The sequence below is a fragment of the Chlorocebus sabaeus genome, chromosome 29 (genome assembly GCF_047675955.1).
Source record: "Chlorocebus sabaeus isolate Y175 chromosome 29, mChlSab1.0.hap1, whole genome shotgun sequence".
NCBI classification, from domain to species: Eukaryota; Metazoa; Chordata; class Mammalia; order Primates; family Cercopithecidae; genus Chlorocebus; species Chlorocebus sabaeus.
The window spans coordinates 13653170-13670493 of NC_132932.1; the positions used below are offsets into that span (position 1 = coordinate 13653170).

The following is a 17324-nucleotide window of genomic DNA, read 5'->3' on the forward strand; positions in this document are numbered from 1 at the left end:
TAACTCCGCCATCACAGAGAGGTTGACAATGCCAGCTGTGGGAATTGCAGTGGGGACAGGTACGGAGAGGATGTTTCTGGACACGGGGGTGACTGCCACTTGGAGCTGCAGGCAGAGGCAACAGATGGTGTGTTTTCCTGAGCGGGTTGGGGGATGGCTCACAATCAATATTTACTTTACAAACAGCCATCCGGAGGGTGAACCGCCCTGCCCCTCACCCTTGGCTTTTCTGGTGAAAGATGTCTGTGGCCTGCTTAGTTCTGCCCTGCTGGTCTTCGCCTCTCGATCCAAAGCAACTTTGATGTGTATGGGAAAAGTACTGCACTGTGAAAAGAACTGTGGACAGATAGTCCACCTGAGCTCAAAGATGGGGTCCCTCCATGTATGCACCTCAGGACTTTCTGTCGTGTTGGAATCTCCTAAAAAGTTGCTCTGTGGGTGGCACTCTCTGAGCAGCACGATTGGAGGGGAGGGCTCTGTCAGCAATATTATGTCGTCACTGGCGTCTGCAGGCTCTCCTAGGGGACACTTGAGAAACTTTCATAGAAATATTTCTCTTTGGCAACAGCCCGCTGTTTCCATGGTTTGACGATACTAGCCAGCGCTAAAGTAGGCCAGCACGGGAGAGGCCGGCCCTGGGGACACAGGCTCCATGGCACACTCATGTCCAACCCTGGGGCAAGTCAGATAACCTCATTAGGCCTCCATTTCCTAATCTTCAAAACGGAACAACAGAGTGAGTCTCAGTGGCCTTTTGGTGTTGTGAGAATGAGGGTTAAAGAACTGTGCAAATTTTTGAGTTATTTTGGTGAATAATTGTGAAGTCTTTTGGAGGACATATTTCAGAAACAAATGAAATAATAAACAAAGCAGACCTTAAATGTACTGATGTTAATTTTGCATAGGTCCAGTAACCTTTTCTTTGCTACTCTTATCTATCTACTACTTTAAAAAGAGTCCTCTCATATGATACTGACAGAACATTTTTAACCTGTTTTTTTTTTTTTTTAAGCAGTAATAAGTTTACATAGTTCAACATTCCAAATGCATGAAGGTATACAGTTACTATTCCCTTTCCTGCCCCTGTTCCAGCCATCCAGAGTTCCTCTGCCTAGGTAGGGTGACCACCTGGTCCCACTTTGTCTAGGACTTTCTGTTTTAGCTCTGAAATGTCCTCATCCCAGGAAACCCCTCAATCCCCAGCAAACTAGGTTGGTTGGTCACCCTCTGCCATAGGCAACCAACATTATGAGTTTGTCATGTGTCCTTCTGAAGACATTTTGACAACAGCAATGTCAGTATTAAAAAAAAAAAATCCTTATAGGTAAAGAAATAAAATGTCTTTCTCATAAAAAACTAATGCATGAGGCCAGGCGTGGTGGCTCATGCCTGTAATCCCAGCACTTTGGGAGGCCGAGGCGGGAGGATCACCTGAGGTCAGGAGTTTGAGACTAGCCTGACCAACATGGTGAAACCCTGTCTTTACTAAGAATACAACAATTAGTCGGGTGTGGTTGTGGGTGCCTCTCGTCCCAGCTACTTGGGAGGCTGAGGCAGGAGAATCGCTTGAACCCGGGAAGCAGAGGCTGCAGTAAGCAGAGATCACGTCACTGCACTCCAGCCTGGGCGACAGAGCAAGACTCCGTCCCAAATACAAATAAGCAGACAAATAAATACCAAACTAATGCATGATATCAAGGGGATGAGGGAGCCCACAGTAACATGGAGGCCCAAATCTTATCATCAAACATAGTTGTTTTCCCCATAATTGTTCTTACGATTGTAATTTCCAGCTCCAGAATTGCTACCCTGCAAAGGAAAACTCCCTGTCAGTCGTGGGAAAAAGACTCCTGAAAACGTTAACTATCTGTGGCCCCATTTGTCATAGCCATGGTTGACGATAGATTCCATTATCCGTTTGTTTACACTTTATTTTTGTGGCGTTAAAAAAAGCATTTGTGTACTTGGCATTTGGATTTCATACATATGCTTATTCGGCAAGTTATCTTTTAGATTTCCCTGTGCAAATGTAACTGATTTGAGAAAGCCTCGTTTCAGAGAAAGCATAACACAGCCCTTATCACATGTGAACTGAGAAAGACATCGGAAAGCCTTTTCCAGGCTAAAAATAGACCTAGAACGAGGTGTATTTTAGCTTCGGGACTTTCGCAAACTTTCTGGCAAACTAGCACGTTATTGTTTTATGTATAAGGCACTGACGTTCCTTTTAAATGTTCTAGCTTCAGGCTATCTTACTTTCGTGCAAAAAAGGATGAATTATTTATAAAAAGAGGCAAAAATATCACATGATAACACCCTCGTTTCTGGCGGGGAGTAAAATGAGCTGCAGCTGGTGCTGTGTCAGCTCCACAGGCGAGGTGCAGAGAGCACGTGGAGGATGGGCTTGATTCTCTGATCCCTTGAGAGGGGGGCTAATGTCTGGGATGCTGCCTGTCCCCCTCCAGGAGGGAGGGAGAGACCTTTAATTCTCATTCTCTTACTCATCACTCGTGTTCTCTCTCTTTCTCATCACTCATTTTCTCTCTCACTCTTTTTCTGTCTCCCTCTCTGGCAAACTTGGGAAGGCAAAGTATGGAGACCTTTATAAGCTCGTGTGCGTAGAAGCTGGTTTTATGGAATTATTTGTATACACTAATTCTGTCAGCCTCAGCTTCTTCATCTGTGACAGGAGGTGATAACCGTATTTTCTCCTTAGGCCTGATGTAAATTGCCTGACGCTAAGTAAATGCTCAATAAATATTAGCTGGTATTCAAGCTTGCCTGCCTGCTCAGACACAGAGGGGCGGGGCAAGCATGTGGGCTGAGGAAGGACCAGAGACTATAAAGGCAAGGGGCTGCATAACCTGAGGGTAGAGGGGTCAGCTGAGGTGACCAGCTCTTCTTGGTTTGTCTGGGACTAACCTGGTTTTAAAAACAGAGTCCTGCATCCTTGGAAATCTCTCAGACCCAGGCAAACCAGAGGGTTGGCCACTGTCCTGAGTTGTTAGGATGAATTGTCCCTCGTTTGTTCTTCCTCTCGTCTCAATTGAATGCTGAGTACCGTACCAGGGTTCCAGCAGGTGTGTGCACAGGCAGGGCAGGAGAGCCACCTGACACGCCCTGCGTTGCTCTGCCTGACTCTGGTCACCCCACCTGTCTGTGTTGTGACACAGTATTGTAACAGAACTGCCAGGCCCAGGGTTCCCCGCCTACTCTGCCTTCCACCCAGTGGGGTTGTGCAGAGCCTCCCAGCAGGCCCAGGAAAGGTGGGAGGAAATTGTGCAAAGACTTAAGACAATTGAGGGAAATCCAATTCCTTTTATTATGTGAATGATAACAGCTGTGTATAAAGGAGCCTATCTGAGAAGTGGATTTGATCATGACATTTCACTAGTATTTGGGGCCTGCTCTTTATACGAGTGCTTGTGGCCTGCCCACAGGAGGTTTCACTGGGGTTCCAGAGGGTTCTCCTGCTACTCAGCTCTACTCTTCCAAAGGTACTCTCTGATATTCCCAGCACCATGGAGCGAGACAGGATATTTTTAATGGATCAATGCCCCACCGTCTTTGGAGACAACCCCAGTCTCGATTAGGAGTTGGAAAGACTGAGCTCAGGGTCTGTGCCCTGGTGCTGGTGTGACCCCAGACACTGTAGGACCCCGCAGACCTTCATTTACTTGCACGTTAACCCGGGAGGGCTATGATGGGGTACAGAGGGTTGCTGTGAGGACTAATGAGACGCACGTGAGGTGAGTGTGGCACACGGCGGGCATGCAACAAACACAAGTTCCTGATTCTGAACGTCTCTAGCAATGATTGTGGAATATACTTAGGACGGATCCTCTACTCCTTCCCATCCTCGTCTTTTGGGTCTGCAAATGTTATTTACTAGTGATTAGCTCAACAATTAACATATCTTGTCTGCAAATCAGAATGGCCATGCTTACGGCTAGAGGCCACATGCTATATATTTATTCCTCTCCCGAAAGTGCCCAACCCACAACAAGGGCACAAAAAATATCTGTTGCTGTGGGAAGAAGCCTTCCAGATGACATGAGTGCTGCTGACATCTAGGAAGAAATGAAAGATGGGCTGGAACACTCTGTGGGGTTGCTTGCTGGGTTTCTGGCTGAGTTGTCTTGGGTTTCCCCTCCACTCCTTTGCTATGGGTCCCTCTCAGGTAGATGTGTAGTCAGCAGCTCCTCCAAATTGGAATAGAAATAACTCCCCAAGGGCTGACGGGGACCCCCTTACCAGGCCAGACCTTTCTTCCACTGCCCATGCACATGTGCCTCTCTCAAGTCCCTAAATTGACAAGCCTCTGTTTCCTCCTCTGCAAAATAGGGATGCTAATGCCTATTTCCCATAGGGTTGAAAGGTATGTGTGATTATGCGCAAAGCTCAATGCATAGTGGACATTGTTATCTGGAATTTCCTTACCCCTCTTCAGCCTACCCTTAAAAATTATTTTCACTACACTGTGTCAGCAGCGTGGGGTGCAGCAGGGAGAGAGAGTCTGCCTCTCACATTCTCCTTATGCATGCTCCAGAGTTTGATCTCTGGTCATCTTTGTAAGCCCTTTGCCTGAGGGTATGTTAAAAACAAAGGTGAGTCATGTCATATTCATTTTAGGAAATAAAATAGTTAAGATTAATATATGTACTGCATGTAAGAAAACTGCAAAATTAGTACATATTTATTACAGAGCCTAGAAAAGTCTGATACAGTAAAGACAAAACAAATGCCCCATGATCCCACATCTAGGGATAATTGCTATTAACATATTGGTATATTTCCGGGGCTGGGCACTGTGGCTCATGCCTGTAATCCTAGCACTTTGGGAGGCTGAGGTGGGCAGATCACTTGAGCCTAGGAATTCAATACCAATCTGGCCAACATGGCGAAACCCTGTCTCTTCTAAAAATACAAAAAATTAGCCAGGTGTGGTGGTGCATGCCTGTAATCTCAGCTACTCGGGAGGCTGAGGCACGAGGATGGCCTGAACCTGGGAGGTGGAGGTTGCAATGAGCCATGATTGGCCACTGCACTCCAGCCTGGGCGACAGAGAGACTCCATCCCAAACCAAATGAAACCAAACCAAACCATGTTGGCATATTTTCTTCCAATATATTTTCCTGTGTCCCACTGTTTTAAGTCAGCTGCTAGTCACAGAGAATAGAGAATGTCTGTCTTTCAAACGGTTAGTTTACTTCACTGAGACCTATTTCCTGTGGGCTACATATGTACAAAACAGCAAATAGGTGAGAGGTGTCCAAAGGGTGGTCCTGCTCTGAATTCCAAGGTGGTTTAGACATTATTAACTCAGGGATCTAGCTTTGCTCCATAGCTGTTGTCTCCTGGAGGTGTCCCAGGCAGGGCATCGGAAACTCCCTCCCTCAGATGTTGGTGAACCTTGAAGGCTGGAAAAGTGATTTACAGTTAAATGTTTTCTGCCATTTCAAAGATCCTTCTTCATTGCTCTGATATTTTATTAATGATTAACATTTGCTGAGCACTTACCATTTTTAAGATATTTTGCTAAGCATGTTACAAGTGTTAACTTATTTGGTCCTTGAAATATTGTCATGAGATAGGTCCTCTTATTAGCCCTATTTTACAGATGAGGAAACTGAGGCATAAGGAGGTTTAAACAAGATCACACAGTTAGTAAGTGGTGTACTGGAATTAAATGACTTGTATTTATTGTGCATATAAAAATATATATGTGCATATATGAATGTATGTACAGTATATAGAAAATATGCATAAATATCTCTCTCCTACCTATATGCCCATCTATCACCTCTCTATCCTTTATCTCTAACATCTATCTATCTATCTTTATATCTCTCTCATCAATATCTACCCACCTTGGCTGGGCGTGGTGGCTCATCCCTGTAATCCCAGCACTTTGGGTGGCCAAGACAGGAGGATCACTTGAGCCCAGGAATTCAAGACCAGCCTGGGCAACACAGCAAGATCCTGTCTCGTATTTATTTATTTATTTTAAAAAAACTACTTACTTTTTTGATCTAATTATTTCTGAAGAATTTTCATCTGTGTTTGAAGTGGCCGTTTACTGGTTTTGGCTTTGGCTACCCACATCCAGATGTCCTTATTGTGGTGGACTACCCAGTGGTGTGATCCTTGGTGGAGGAGGACCCCTCTCTTCCCGTTTGGAAGATGAAGAGAATGGGATATGCCCTCTCCCCTTCTTGGACAGTGCCACGTGACTGAGGTAGCCAATCGGATGCTGCATTTTAGGACTTTTAATTTCAAGCCAGTGATGCAATTCACGGGCAGTTAAGGAGACACTCTTACAAGCCTGGTGCATTGGCTCACACTTGTTATCCCAGCACTTTGGGAGGCCCAGGTGGGCAGATCACTTGAGGTCAGGAGTTTGAGACTAGCCTGGCCAACATGGTGAAACCCTCTCTCTACCAAAAAATACAAAAATTGGCCAGGAGTGGTGGCACATGCCTGTAGTCCCAGCTACTCAGGAAGCTGATCTGAGGTGTGAGAATTGCTTGAACCTGGGAGGCAGAGGTTGCAGTGAGCCAAGATCTGAGATCGTGCCACTGCACTCCAGCCTGGACAACAGAGTGAGTGAGACCCTGTCTCAAAAAATAAATAAATAAATAAATAAATAAATAAATAAAAATTCACTCTTTGAGCCGTGGTCACAGTAGTGGCATCTACTGTCTGGTGGCTTTAGGAGGCAGTGGTGATGGTGGAGCCTGCGAGACATCTGCTGGACAGTGCTGTTTCCTAACCAGATCCTTCCTGGGTCTGATTTTGGCTTTGGTTCTATAAATCCAGACAGACTCAGTTCCTTGTTTCTTGCTTGTTGGAATGGGCGTTGCAGCCTGTTAAGTATCCATGTCTTCCCCTTTGTTCCCAACACAACCTTTTATTTTTCTTTAATTTTCCTAGCGGGGGGGTGCCCTAACCCTAGTTCCAAGGCAAGTCTAGTCCAATCAGGGCATGATAGTCCTCGGGCTGTGACTCAAGATGGACCGATCAGACTGAGAGGAGGGTTTATGTTCCATAGTTGGAAAAAGTATTTTCCTCTCTCACCTGCTATATGTCAGCAAGAAAGCATTCCACCCTGATTGCCACTCCAGCTATCCTTGTGGATCTTGTGACCAGGCGGCTACCCTTCTAAGGTTGAAGTCAATGCTGTGGCCAGCAGTGGAGAGATTGAAAGATTTAGGACCCTTGACATTATGCACGTGGCTGAATGAACCAATCCTGAAACCTCCCCTCCCAGGCACTTCTTTTATGTGCAAGAAGAGATTTCATTTTCATCTTTTACTTTTGGTACAATGTGATTTAAAAAAACATTTTGTGTAAATAATTTAAAAAATATTACAGGCACATCATATTCATGTATATATTCATGGGGTACATGTGATGTTCTGATCGCATGTGTAACAATCACATCAGAGTAATTGGGGTGAAATTTCCTTTTTTATTTAAGTCAGCTCAAGTTGAATTTTCTGTTTTTTTTATAGCAGAAAGTATCCTAATTGGTTTGCTTGTTTGGTTTGGTTTTGTTTCCCTAAGCTTGTTCCTCTGAAGTTAGCATTTCTTAGATAACTTTTTGGTCTCAGGAATCTTTTCCATTCTAAGAAATATTGAGGACCTCGAAGAGCTTTTGTTTATTTTGTTTTATATCAATATACATATTGATATTTGCTGCATTATAAATTAAAATGAAGTCTAAAATATTTTAAAATTCATTTAAAAACAAAAATAACACATTAACATGTTAACATCAATAAGATATTTTTTGGCTGGGTACAATGGCTCATGCCGGTAACCCCAGTGCTTTGGGGGTGCTGAAGCCAAAGGATGGCTTAAGGCCAGGAATCCAAGACCAGCCTGGGCAACATAGCAAGACCCTGTCTCTACCAAAAATAATGAGAGATATTTTAATGAAAAATAACTAATTTTCTAAAACAAAAATATTAGAGAGAAGCATGCCTTTCTTTAACTTTTTTTTTGCAAATCTCTCTAATGTATGGCTTAATAGAAAATAGCTGGATTCTCATATCTGCTTTTGCATTCAATCTGTTGCAGTTTGTTGTTTTGGTTGAAGAACATGAAGAAAATCCAGCCTCGGCCGGGCGCGGTGTCTCAAGCCTGTAATCCCAGCACTTTTGGAGGCCGAGGCAGGTGTATCACGAGGTCAGGAGATCGAGACCATCCTGGCTAACGTGGTGAAACCCCGTCTCTACTAAAAATACAAAAAACTAGCTGGGCATAGTGGCGGGCGCCTGTAGTCCCAGCTACTCGGAGGCTGAGGCAGGAGAATGGCGTAAACCCGGAGCTTGCAGTGAGCCGAGATCGTGTCGCTGCACTCCAGCCTGGGCGACACAGCGAGACTTCGTCTCCAAAAAAAAAAAAAAGAAAATCCAGCCTCACCTAGATATTTAGTCAGAAAAGAGGAAAATTTTAGTAGCCTTTTCAGGTAGTTGTGGAGATTCTTCTTTGATACTATACCAAAATTTGCAGGTAGTAGTTTCTTAAAGATTATTTGCAATGTGGAATATGAAACCATGCAATGAATATTTTATATTTTGTTTCATCAGAATCTATTGGTCTGTCTTATACTTTGAGTGGATCATTTACTCAGAAATGATTTTGTAACACTGTGCATTGGCCATTTGGAAAAATTTATGCAGATCTTTCAAATTTTGATAAGTTTCATTACATAATATAAAAAACCCATACTTTTTAATATCACCACCAAGATCATCAGAAAAATTTTGAAGCATTGGGAAGCTGTCAAGTTCATAGCAAAAACATCCTAATTGACAAGTTTTCTTAAAAATTCTAATTTTCACCTGAAGGCTTGCATTTTGTCATTGGCTACAATACTGTCAGTGGGTGTCCCTGAAGTGATAGCCTCATTTTGCTCATTTTTGAGAAAATGCCTGCCAAAGACCAAGTGTAAAGTGTATCAGTCACTCTCTTAATTAAAAATGTTGTTCCACGAAAAAAGTGGCTAGTTCAGTTTGCAACTCTACGAATTGTAAACATGCTTTTTCTTGAGTCAATCATTATGCATAAGTGTACAGCAGAAGTGAATTATTCCTATTTTTCATTTCATCATGTATAATATTAAAAGGGTCTCAAGGGTCAAGATTTAATAATTTCATGGCTACTTCAAGGGCATTCTAAAGTGAAACTGATTTTTTTTTTCCTATAGTGTATAGTCGTGAAGAATACAATGACTATGAATATTGTTTACCTTGATTTGTGCTAAGGCACCATCAGTTTTCCTCACTATTAGCGCAAATGTCAACATAGTGAAAAAGACACATAACATCTTATCATTATGGAATTAGTTTTCACTTCGAAGATTCCCTGAAAGGATCTCAGAGACCCCAGTAGTCCACAAATCCCACTGTTAGAATTTCTGCTTTAGCTTACAGTCATTTCTGGAAGCAACATGACATGCTTCCAATAATCTCCCCTTCTTTGAAATCAACCAGATTTGGTTTTGTTGCCCATTTACCATGTTAAAAATGTCATTGTTTATGGTTATTTGAATTAAAATGTTTTTAAGGAACTCTAATTGAGGGCAATTTTTAAGTAAGCAAATGATTAGAAGGAAAGATTCTAAAGTTTCACTTTATGAAAAAAGTCTAACATTTATGCTTTCTACATTCTTGAGGTTAACATTAAACAATCAAGCATTGTTTAATGACTGATGTAGACCATCAGTCCACAAATTGTGGCAAAATAAGGAAAACAGCACTGATATTTTCTCTGTTCTGTGGAAGCCCCCAGTGGCCTTGAGCTGGGTACTATTTGTCCCTACTTCAGATTTTTTTTTTTTTTTTTTTTTTTTTTTTGAGATGGAGTTTTGCTTTTGTTGTCCAGATTGGAGTGCAATGGTGCGATCTCAGTTCACTGCAACCTCTGCCTCCTGGGTTCAAGTGATTCTCCTGCCTCAGCCTCCTGAATAGCTGGGAACACAGGCATGCACCACTACACCTGGCTAATTTTTTATTTTTAGTAGAGACAGGGGTTTCACCATGTTGGTCAGGCTGGTCTCGAACTCCTGACCTCAGGTGATCCGCCCACCTTGGCCTCCCAAAGTGCTGGGATTACAGGCGTGAGCCACCGCACCCAGCCTATTTCAGATATTAGAAACCTGGTATTCAGTGGTTAAATACTTGGCCAAGGCCATTCAGTAGTCAAATCTTTCATCCCGGCTAAGAGGCTCAAAGCCCAGGACCTCTTTGCTGTATTGTGCAGGAATTTCTGATAAGTACAAAAATAAGAGGCTGTGGTGGCTGAGGTTTATGCCCTGGAGGACAGTGCTCCAAAATCATGGACTCAGAGGTATTTCTTTAAAAATTTTCTTTTATATCTTCTATCATACTGATATGATGATGTTGACTTTTTACTAATGCAACATTTTTAACATACCAGAAGGTATGTTTCAGAGTTAGAAGAGACCTAAATTATGTGATCTATCCATATCTCTTATCACTGGGGCATATTTAACATGAAATGCATATTTAACATGCATTTCAAAAGTACCTTCTGGATGATGGCTTCTGATAATCCGATTGTTGTCCATCTCCCCAAATCAAAATGAATTACACTGTATGTGGCAGGCAGCTTCTAGGATGGCCCCAATGATCCTTGCTTCCTGATATTCATGCCATTGTGTAATTCCTTCTGCTTGTGTGTGGATGAAACCTGTGACTTGCTTCTAACCAACAGAATATGACAAAGGTGTGAGAATGTCACTTCTGTGATGAGGTTTCATAAGACAGTGACTTCTGTCTTGCTAGGTGACTCTTTCTATTGCTATCTTGACTTGCACACTTTGATGAAGCAAGTTGCTATGTTGGAAGGGCCCCATGCCAAGGAACTGAGGGCAGCCTTTGGCCAACTGCCCCAGGGGAACTCAGGCTCCAGTCCAACAGCCAGTGCAGGGCTGAATCTGGCCAAAAAATGCTGATTGAGCTTGGAAGCAGATCCTTCCCCAGCTGAGCCTTCAGAGGAGACCCCAGCCCCAGCTGACACCTTGATTGCACCTTTGGGAGAGGCCCTGAAGCAGAGGACCCAGGTAACCTATGGTCGGTTTCCTGACCCACAGACTGTGAGATACTAAATGCATGTTGTTTTAAGCTGCTAGGTTTTAGGGCAATTTGTTATGCTGCAATAGACAACTAATACACTGTACTATATTTGTCTCTTTTTCCAGCAGGACCAGAAATGGGCCGTTTAAGGTCCCTGGGACCTTGTCATGTGTGTTTAACTGTTTACCCACCACTGAAAAGCTTCCTGCCAGGACCCATCTGCAGTGTAAAAGGGGAACCCTGAAGCCCTGGGAATGGCTTCTAGTACTTCAGGTAGGGGCTCTGTGCCCCCATCAATTCCCACCTTTGGACCTCCCACTAGAACCTCCTTAATTGTCTTTCTTCACCTAAGCATCATTTAGCTTTGTTACAAACCAGAGGCAGCAAGCCAACTAGACCCTGGAGAAACTTCAGCCAGGCAGGAGGGCATCAACCACACCAACTGGTGTTCCACAGCAAAGGTATGAATGCAGAGATTCACATCCCAGTCCGGTTCATAAGCAGAGGCGCAGGAAATACGAAACTCCTTTTGAGAAAGAGGGAAATTAGGGGAGATACTGAAATTATGCGTTGCATAGGACATCAGGCAACCACTTCACTGTCGGCTTCAGTTTTTGATCTGCAAAATGGGAGTCTACTTCTAGGTCCCACAGTCTTTGATTCTTAGTCTGATACAATCGGGGTTGCTGTGAGCTGGCTCTTTGGGTACTAAGTCGACTATCAAATGTGGATAACAGAATACCTGTCTTCAAAGGGGGTTGTAGAATTAAATGAAATAAATAAAACACGTGAAACGTGCAGCACAGGGCCAGCACGAGCGTCATCGTGGCAGTTGCTGCTTCACCACGGGGTCTCACGTCCCGAGGAATTGGGGTCGCCGGCGGGCGGAGCGCAGCTGGGACCCAGGCCGGGCGGCCTGCCCCGCCCACGTGGGGCCGCGGCCCGTCGAATGACTCCTTGCAACGTGTTGGTGGTGGCGGCGGCGGTGGCGCGGGCTCTTCCGGGCGCCGCAGCTTCCTGCCAAGCACCGCGCAGCCGCCTCCGCCGCAGGATCCCCCGGTGCAGGCCTCCGTGCTGGTGCGGATCCTGGGGCTCAGCCGCGCGCGCCCTGCCTGATCCTGCGCCGACCCACCGCACTATGCGCGCGGTGCCGCAGCCCGCTCCGCTCCTGCCGCTGCTGCTGCTCGCGCTCCTGGCAGCTCCTGCCGCCCGCGCCAACAGAGCCGAGTCCATCTCCGCGCCGCGGTCCGAACCCGAGCGCGAGTCGCGGCCACCTCCCGGCCCGGGGCCCGGGAACACTACCCGGATTGGGTCTGGGGCGGCGGGCGGCAGCGGCAGCTCCAACAGCAGCGGCGACGCCTTGGTGACCCGCATTTCCACCCTCCTCCGCGACCTACCCACCCTCAAGGCTGCCGTGATCGTGGCGTTCGCCTTCACCACCCTCCTCATCGCCTGCCTGCTGCTGCGCGTCTTCAGGTGGGCCTCCCGCCCTCTTCCTTCCCTCGCCGGTCGACAGGGCGGCATCGCCAACCTGCTGTCGCCGCGCGCCCGCCCCACCTGCACGCACAGGTGCCCTGGTGTGCCCCAGCCAGACGTGTGCCTCCTGCCCTGCCCGGGAGGGTGGGTGGGGGGCCGGGGTGGGCTCGTCTGGATTTTCCTGGTACACGTTTTAGGAATTTTCTTTCCTCTCTTTAACTATATATATAAAATAAATATTTGGTTCCATTTGTTGACTTTCTGCTAATGCTGAACACTAACAAGAGTGCTCCGAATTCTGACAGCTTTTTCCATAATTTATTTTTATAATCATTTCACAGATGAGGAAAACATTTTCAGAGGCAAAATGGCTTATCTAAGTAAACTCAGTGGTGGAGGTAGGATATGAACCCAGACCTGTGTAACTTTAATCTCGCTACTCCTGCTCCTTTCTACCATCTGCAGCTCCCTCACGCCGCGCCTACTTTTTCTTTCTCTTTTTTCTTTCTTCTTTCTTCCTTCTCCTTCTCCTTCTCCTTCTTCTTTTTCTTCTTTTCTTCTCCTTTTTTTTTTTTTTTTTTTGGCTACTGAAAGAAGCAGTTTCTAGCGTGGGGGGTGGGAGAATTGCCTGCAGGATTACACTGGAGGGGTGCTTTGCACCAGGGGTTGGAGCTGGGCTTCAGGATTCTTGGTGACCCTTGGTGGCCTCCCTTACTTTCTGTTAGTGGGGTACGCAGACGACTTTCCTAGGCTCCTGCCTAAGTTGCATTAGATGAACATTCACAGGGGCACGAGGGATCTTGCAGAGCCTTTTGTAGGTTGCTCACGTTCAGGGATAAAGTGTCTGGTAAATTAGGAAGGATGTCCCAGGTCCTTGATCCCTGTCCATCGTGGTGGACAGGGGTAAGAGGAGTGCAAGGACATTTCCTTTAATGCCTGGGAAATCCTGTTTTTGCAGGAAATGAACCAAACCTGTCCTGTTACTGAGGCCCGCCCGCCTGGAAGTCGGGGTGTGTGTGTCAGCTGTTCAATGCTGCCTCCCTCTGCTTCCAAGCCTACCCACTGTGCTTTGGTGTTTGATCAGCTGTGGAAGTTGGGCTTCAGGGCTTGCTCTCCTGGGAAGCATTTTCAGTGCAGGAGCAGAAACCAGAAGGAAAAGGCAGAGTTGGGAGCCGTCTATGTATTGAACTTTGCTGTCAGTTGTGTGTGACTTTGGGTCCAGGTGTTTCCTTCTATGTAGAATTAGATGCCAGTGGTCGAGAAAATGGAGAAAGGGGAAGTACGGTCCCATGCTCAACCCACCATTCCCTGCCTTGTCTCAGGCCACATCGTTCCTCACTCTGCTGGTCTCCTTGATGTACTCTGCGTTGAAATACTCCTGTCTTCTTCCCACTTTACCCACTGGCCTCAATCCTCTGCTTACAAACTCTAGCAGCTCCCTGTGGCCCCTACCTAGGTATGACAATACCTGGGTGTGGCATTCGGGGCCCTTGCAAGCTGGCCCCAGTCCACAATGCAGATATCAACCAGCGCTTCTCAGCCTAGTCCCTTGTCACTTGCTCCTTATGCTCTGTGGTTTCCCGTTTCTAGCCTAACTATATTCTACAAGTGCCTGCAGCCACCAAGGCCCAGCTCCCATCCTCCTTCCTCTGTATAGTTTTCCTGGACATTTGAATGAGGTCACTATTTTCTGACCTCTTCATCCCTAATCTGTGCATCCTTCAGTCCAACCGTGCCATGCTGGCTTCTGCACTCAGCAGAGAGCCCTGGAGGTTGGGAAGTCCAGTTCATCTTCGTGTCTCCATGCCTGATGCGGGCCTGCCATCCAGCAGAGGTGCCATTGTTATTTACGTACTTCCTGATTGTTCAGTTGGAGTGAAGGTTAATGCCTAGAGCAGCTCTGAGTCTGGAGGTTTGAAACATTTAGCTCAAAATAGACCACGGAGTCCACAAGGCTGTGTATTTTTTTTTTAGAAGGTATTTGAACTATTTTGCTAGTCTGCTGTTTATTACTCAGGAGTAGGGGAGAAAAGAAGGCAGCATGCACCCAGATGTGAGGGGTGCGAACCTCATGTTGGAGTGGGTCAGCCAGCACTCTGGCCTGGAAGAGATGGATCTTTAGTGGCTTGGGTGTGGAGTGTTGAAAGAAGTTTACGACTTCCTAGGAGAAGCTGGTTATGGACATGATCTGGGTCTCTTCCCAGGAAGGCAATCTTGTTAGGGTGAATTTTCAGGTGGACAGCTGCCACCCCGGATTCTGATCTAGAGGGGACTTTGTAACATTTTACAGCTTGGAAGGGCCCTGATGGTGTACAGTCCCCATGTGTTTCTTTGCAGATGAGAAAGTTGTATCCCAGGAAGTGGAATAAGTCATTGCTAGATTCTAGAACACTCTGCAAGTCTGTGTAGCCAAGGCAGGGCCAGCACCTCATCTGTGCTATTCGGTCTGTACTGTGGCCTTTCCCTTGTCCCAAGCTCCCCTGTAACCTTGGTTAGTCAGTTCACCAAATGTCTGCTGTGCTAGCTGGGGGCCCTCCTTCCTTTCTCCCTCTGCAACTCCTTAGCATGCACCGAGTCCTGGAAATTCCACCACCTGAGTCTCCTAGAGACTGTCTCACCTCTGCCCACACCAACTTCCCTGGTGAAGCTTCTCCACCTGCCACTGTTTCTACCTTGTCGCTCCTGAATTGCAATAATATCTCTTCAGCTGGGGTTCCTGCCTCCAACCTTGTCCCTCTCCAGTCCATCCTCCCTCATCTGCAGGAATGCCTGTCTCATCCTTCTTCCACCCCTCCCTGCCAATTCTCCCTGCATACAAACTCCTTAATGTGTGGCAAGGCTGACTCTTTAGACCAGGGTGCTGCTTCCCTCTTGAGCCCCCATCTCGGCTCTGCTCAGTGCGCCTCCTGCTTTGCTGGACTTCCGGGGGTTCTCTGGAGGCATTGGCATGGCCTGAGCATCTTGTCCCATTCTAACCCTCTGCCTGGAGTCCCCTCTGTCACTAAGACTGTATGGTCAGTTCGGTGCTGTTTGACCTCACTGCCATTGCCTCCTCTGAGAAGCCTCCGCAGCTAGGGCCCCTCTGTGCTTCCAAAACACATTCGATTTTTGAATTCCATCTCTTCAGAGTCAAGTGTCGCTGAACTTCTTCTGAGCAGGACTAGGCATTAATCTTCTGTGTTTCCCTAATACCTAGTGTGGTTCCAGGCACAAGCTGGCATTTAATAAAGATATTTTTAGCAAAAGAATGTTGAGCTCTCAAGGATTTTACATTGCTGATGTCTCTCAAAATGTGCCAGACTAGCTGCATGATTGATGCTGGATACCTGCAAGGTAGGAATTTGTACAGTGTAGATAAAAGGGAGTGTAGTAAGTATGATTACTTATAAAATGGCAGTCCTAGCCTATTTGTCTGTTTTCTCTGAAGGAGTCACCTTACCAGACAACAGAAAAAATTTGGATCCAAGGAAATTAGAAACAAAGAATATGTATTTTAATGAAAAAGATGTATACTTTTAATCAAGCAATTCCGTTCTTAAAGGATGTACATTTTCCACCGCACTATATATTCTTTGCTTCTAATGTTAATGATTAGAAGAGAAAGCCAAGATGCAACTGCAATGATATTCAGAGAAGTTCTGTTTGACAGTGAAAAGGTTTAAATAATCTAAGTATCCAACAATGGGGCATTGGTTAAGCAAATTATGGTAACCTTTATGGCAGAATACTATGCAGCTGTTAAAAATGATGACATTGAGATAATACTTGCTATATATTTTTGAGTGTGAAACAGGTCACAAAGTGACATTAAATAAAGCTCATTTAAATAAATTATAAACATGTATAGATGAATGTGCAAATAAATCTGTGTGATTGTGGATGACTATAATTTTTTTATTATTCGTGATATGTTTCTGCATAGTTTGAATTCTTTTACAATCCAGAACCATGTAGTTATGATGTGTGTATGCTGAGTACCCCTGTATGTATACTCACCTCCTGGCTGCATTCTTGGATGTGTCTTTCTGAGGACCAGTATGAGAGCATCTGGGGTGTACACCTGGGAGTGGGGCTTCTGGATCCTGGGGGGTGCTCATTCTTGATTTCCTTGAGTAGGCACCAGTGTAGGTTTCCATCTGCAGAGCCTGAGGGTTCTCAGATTCTCACATCATATCCAACACTTAGTATTGTCTGACTTTCTAATGCTTTCCAATCTGATGGGTATAATTTGGTATTAATTGTTTTGTTTTGTATTTCTTCATTTTCTACCAAAGTTGAGCCTCTGTCTCTTCCAAATGTTCTCCTTAATCAATCTGATTTCCCCATCTATAGAATCATGTCCACCTTTTTAAATGTATTTCATCATTAAGGCAAACCATTTTTACACAGGAGACCAAATCGGAAGGAGGGAAAGCTGGTTGGAGACTGAGTGCCCTCTGCTGGGTACCTTCACATGTGTGAGAGCAGTCCTGTAGGCACCTGGTGTGGTGGACCCCCTGGGTCTGCTACTTGGCAGGTTTATGGGAGCTGAAAGGGAATCAGCAAAGAGGCTGTCTCTAGGAAGTAGAAAGCTGTGTTTCTCCTAATTTTTTGATATTGGGAAACATCTGGTGATGTTGCATGGATTCAGGACAACACACATAAGCCAAGGACTGCTGGTATCAGTACCCTTTGGCCCCTACATTCACTCAGAACACTTTGTTGTTTGAGTTCTGGAAGGAATCTGACTTTACGCTGTGGTGT

At 45.4% G+C, this 17324-nt stretch overlaps 1 protein-coding gene across 3 annotated transcripts in view; it reads left to right on the forward strand.

Moving 5' to 3' along the window:
• The first annotated feature begins 7494 nt into the window (after positions 1-7494).
• Positions 7495-17324, forward strand: part of FAM174B (family with sequence similarity 174 member B) — a 43495-nt gene continuing 33665 nt past the window's right edge. For 2 of the 3 annotated variants that reach the window (XR_496832.3, XM_007990487.3), the window contains exon 1: positions 7496-12581. Coding sequence is in view for 1 of the 3 variants with exons in the window: in XM_007990487.3 (XP_007988678.3) it covers positions 11830-12581 (752 nt within the window). In the remaining 2 variants the exon portion in view is untranslated. Of the gene's footprint in view, positions 12582-17324 lie in introns of all 3 variants that reach the window. The other variant, XR_496834.3, reaches the window with a different exon arrangement.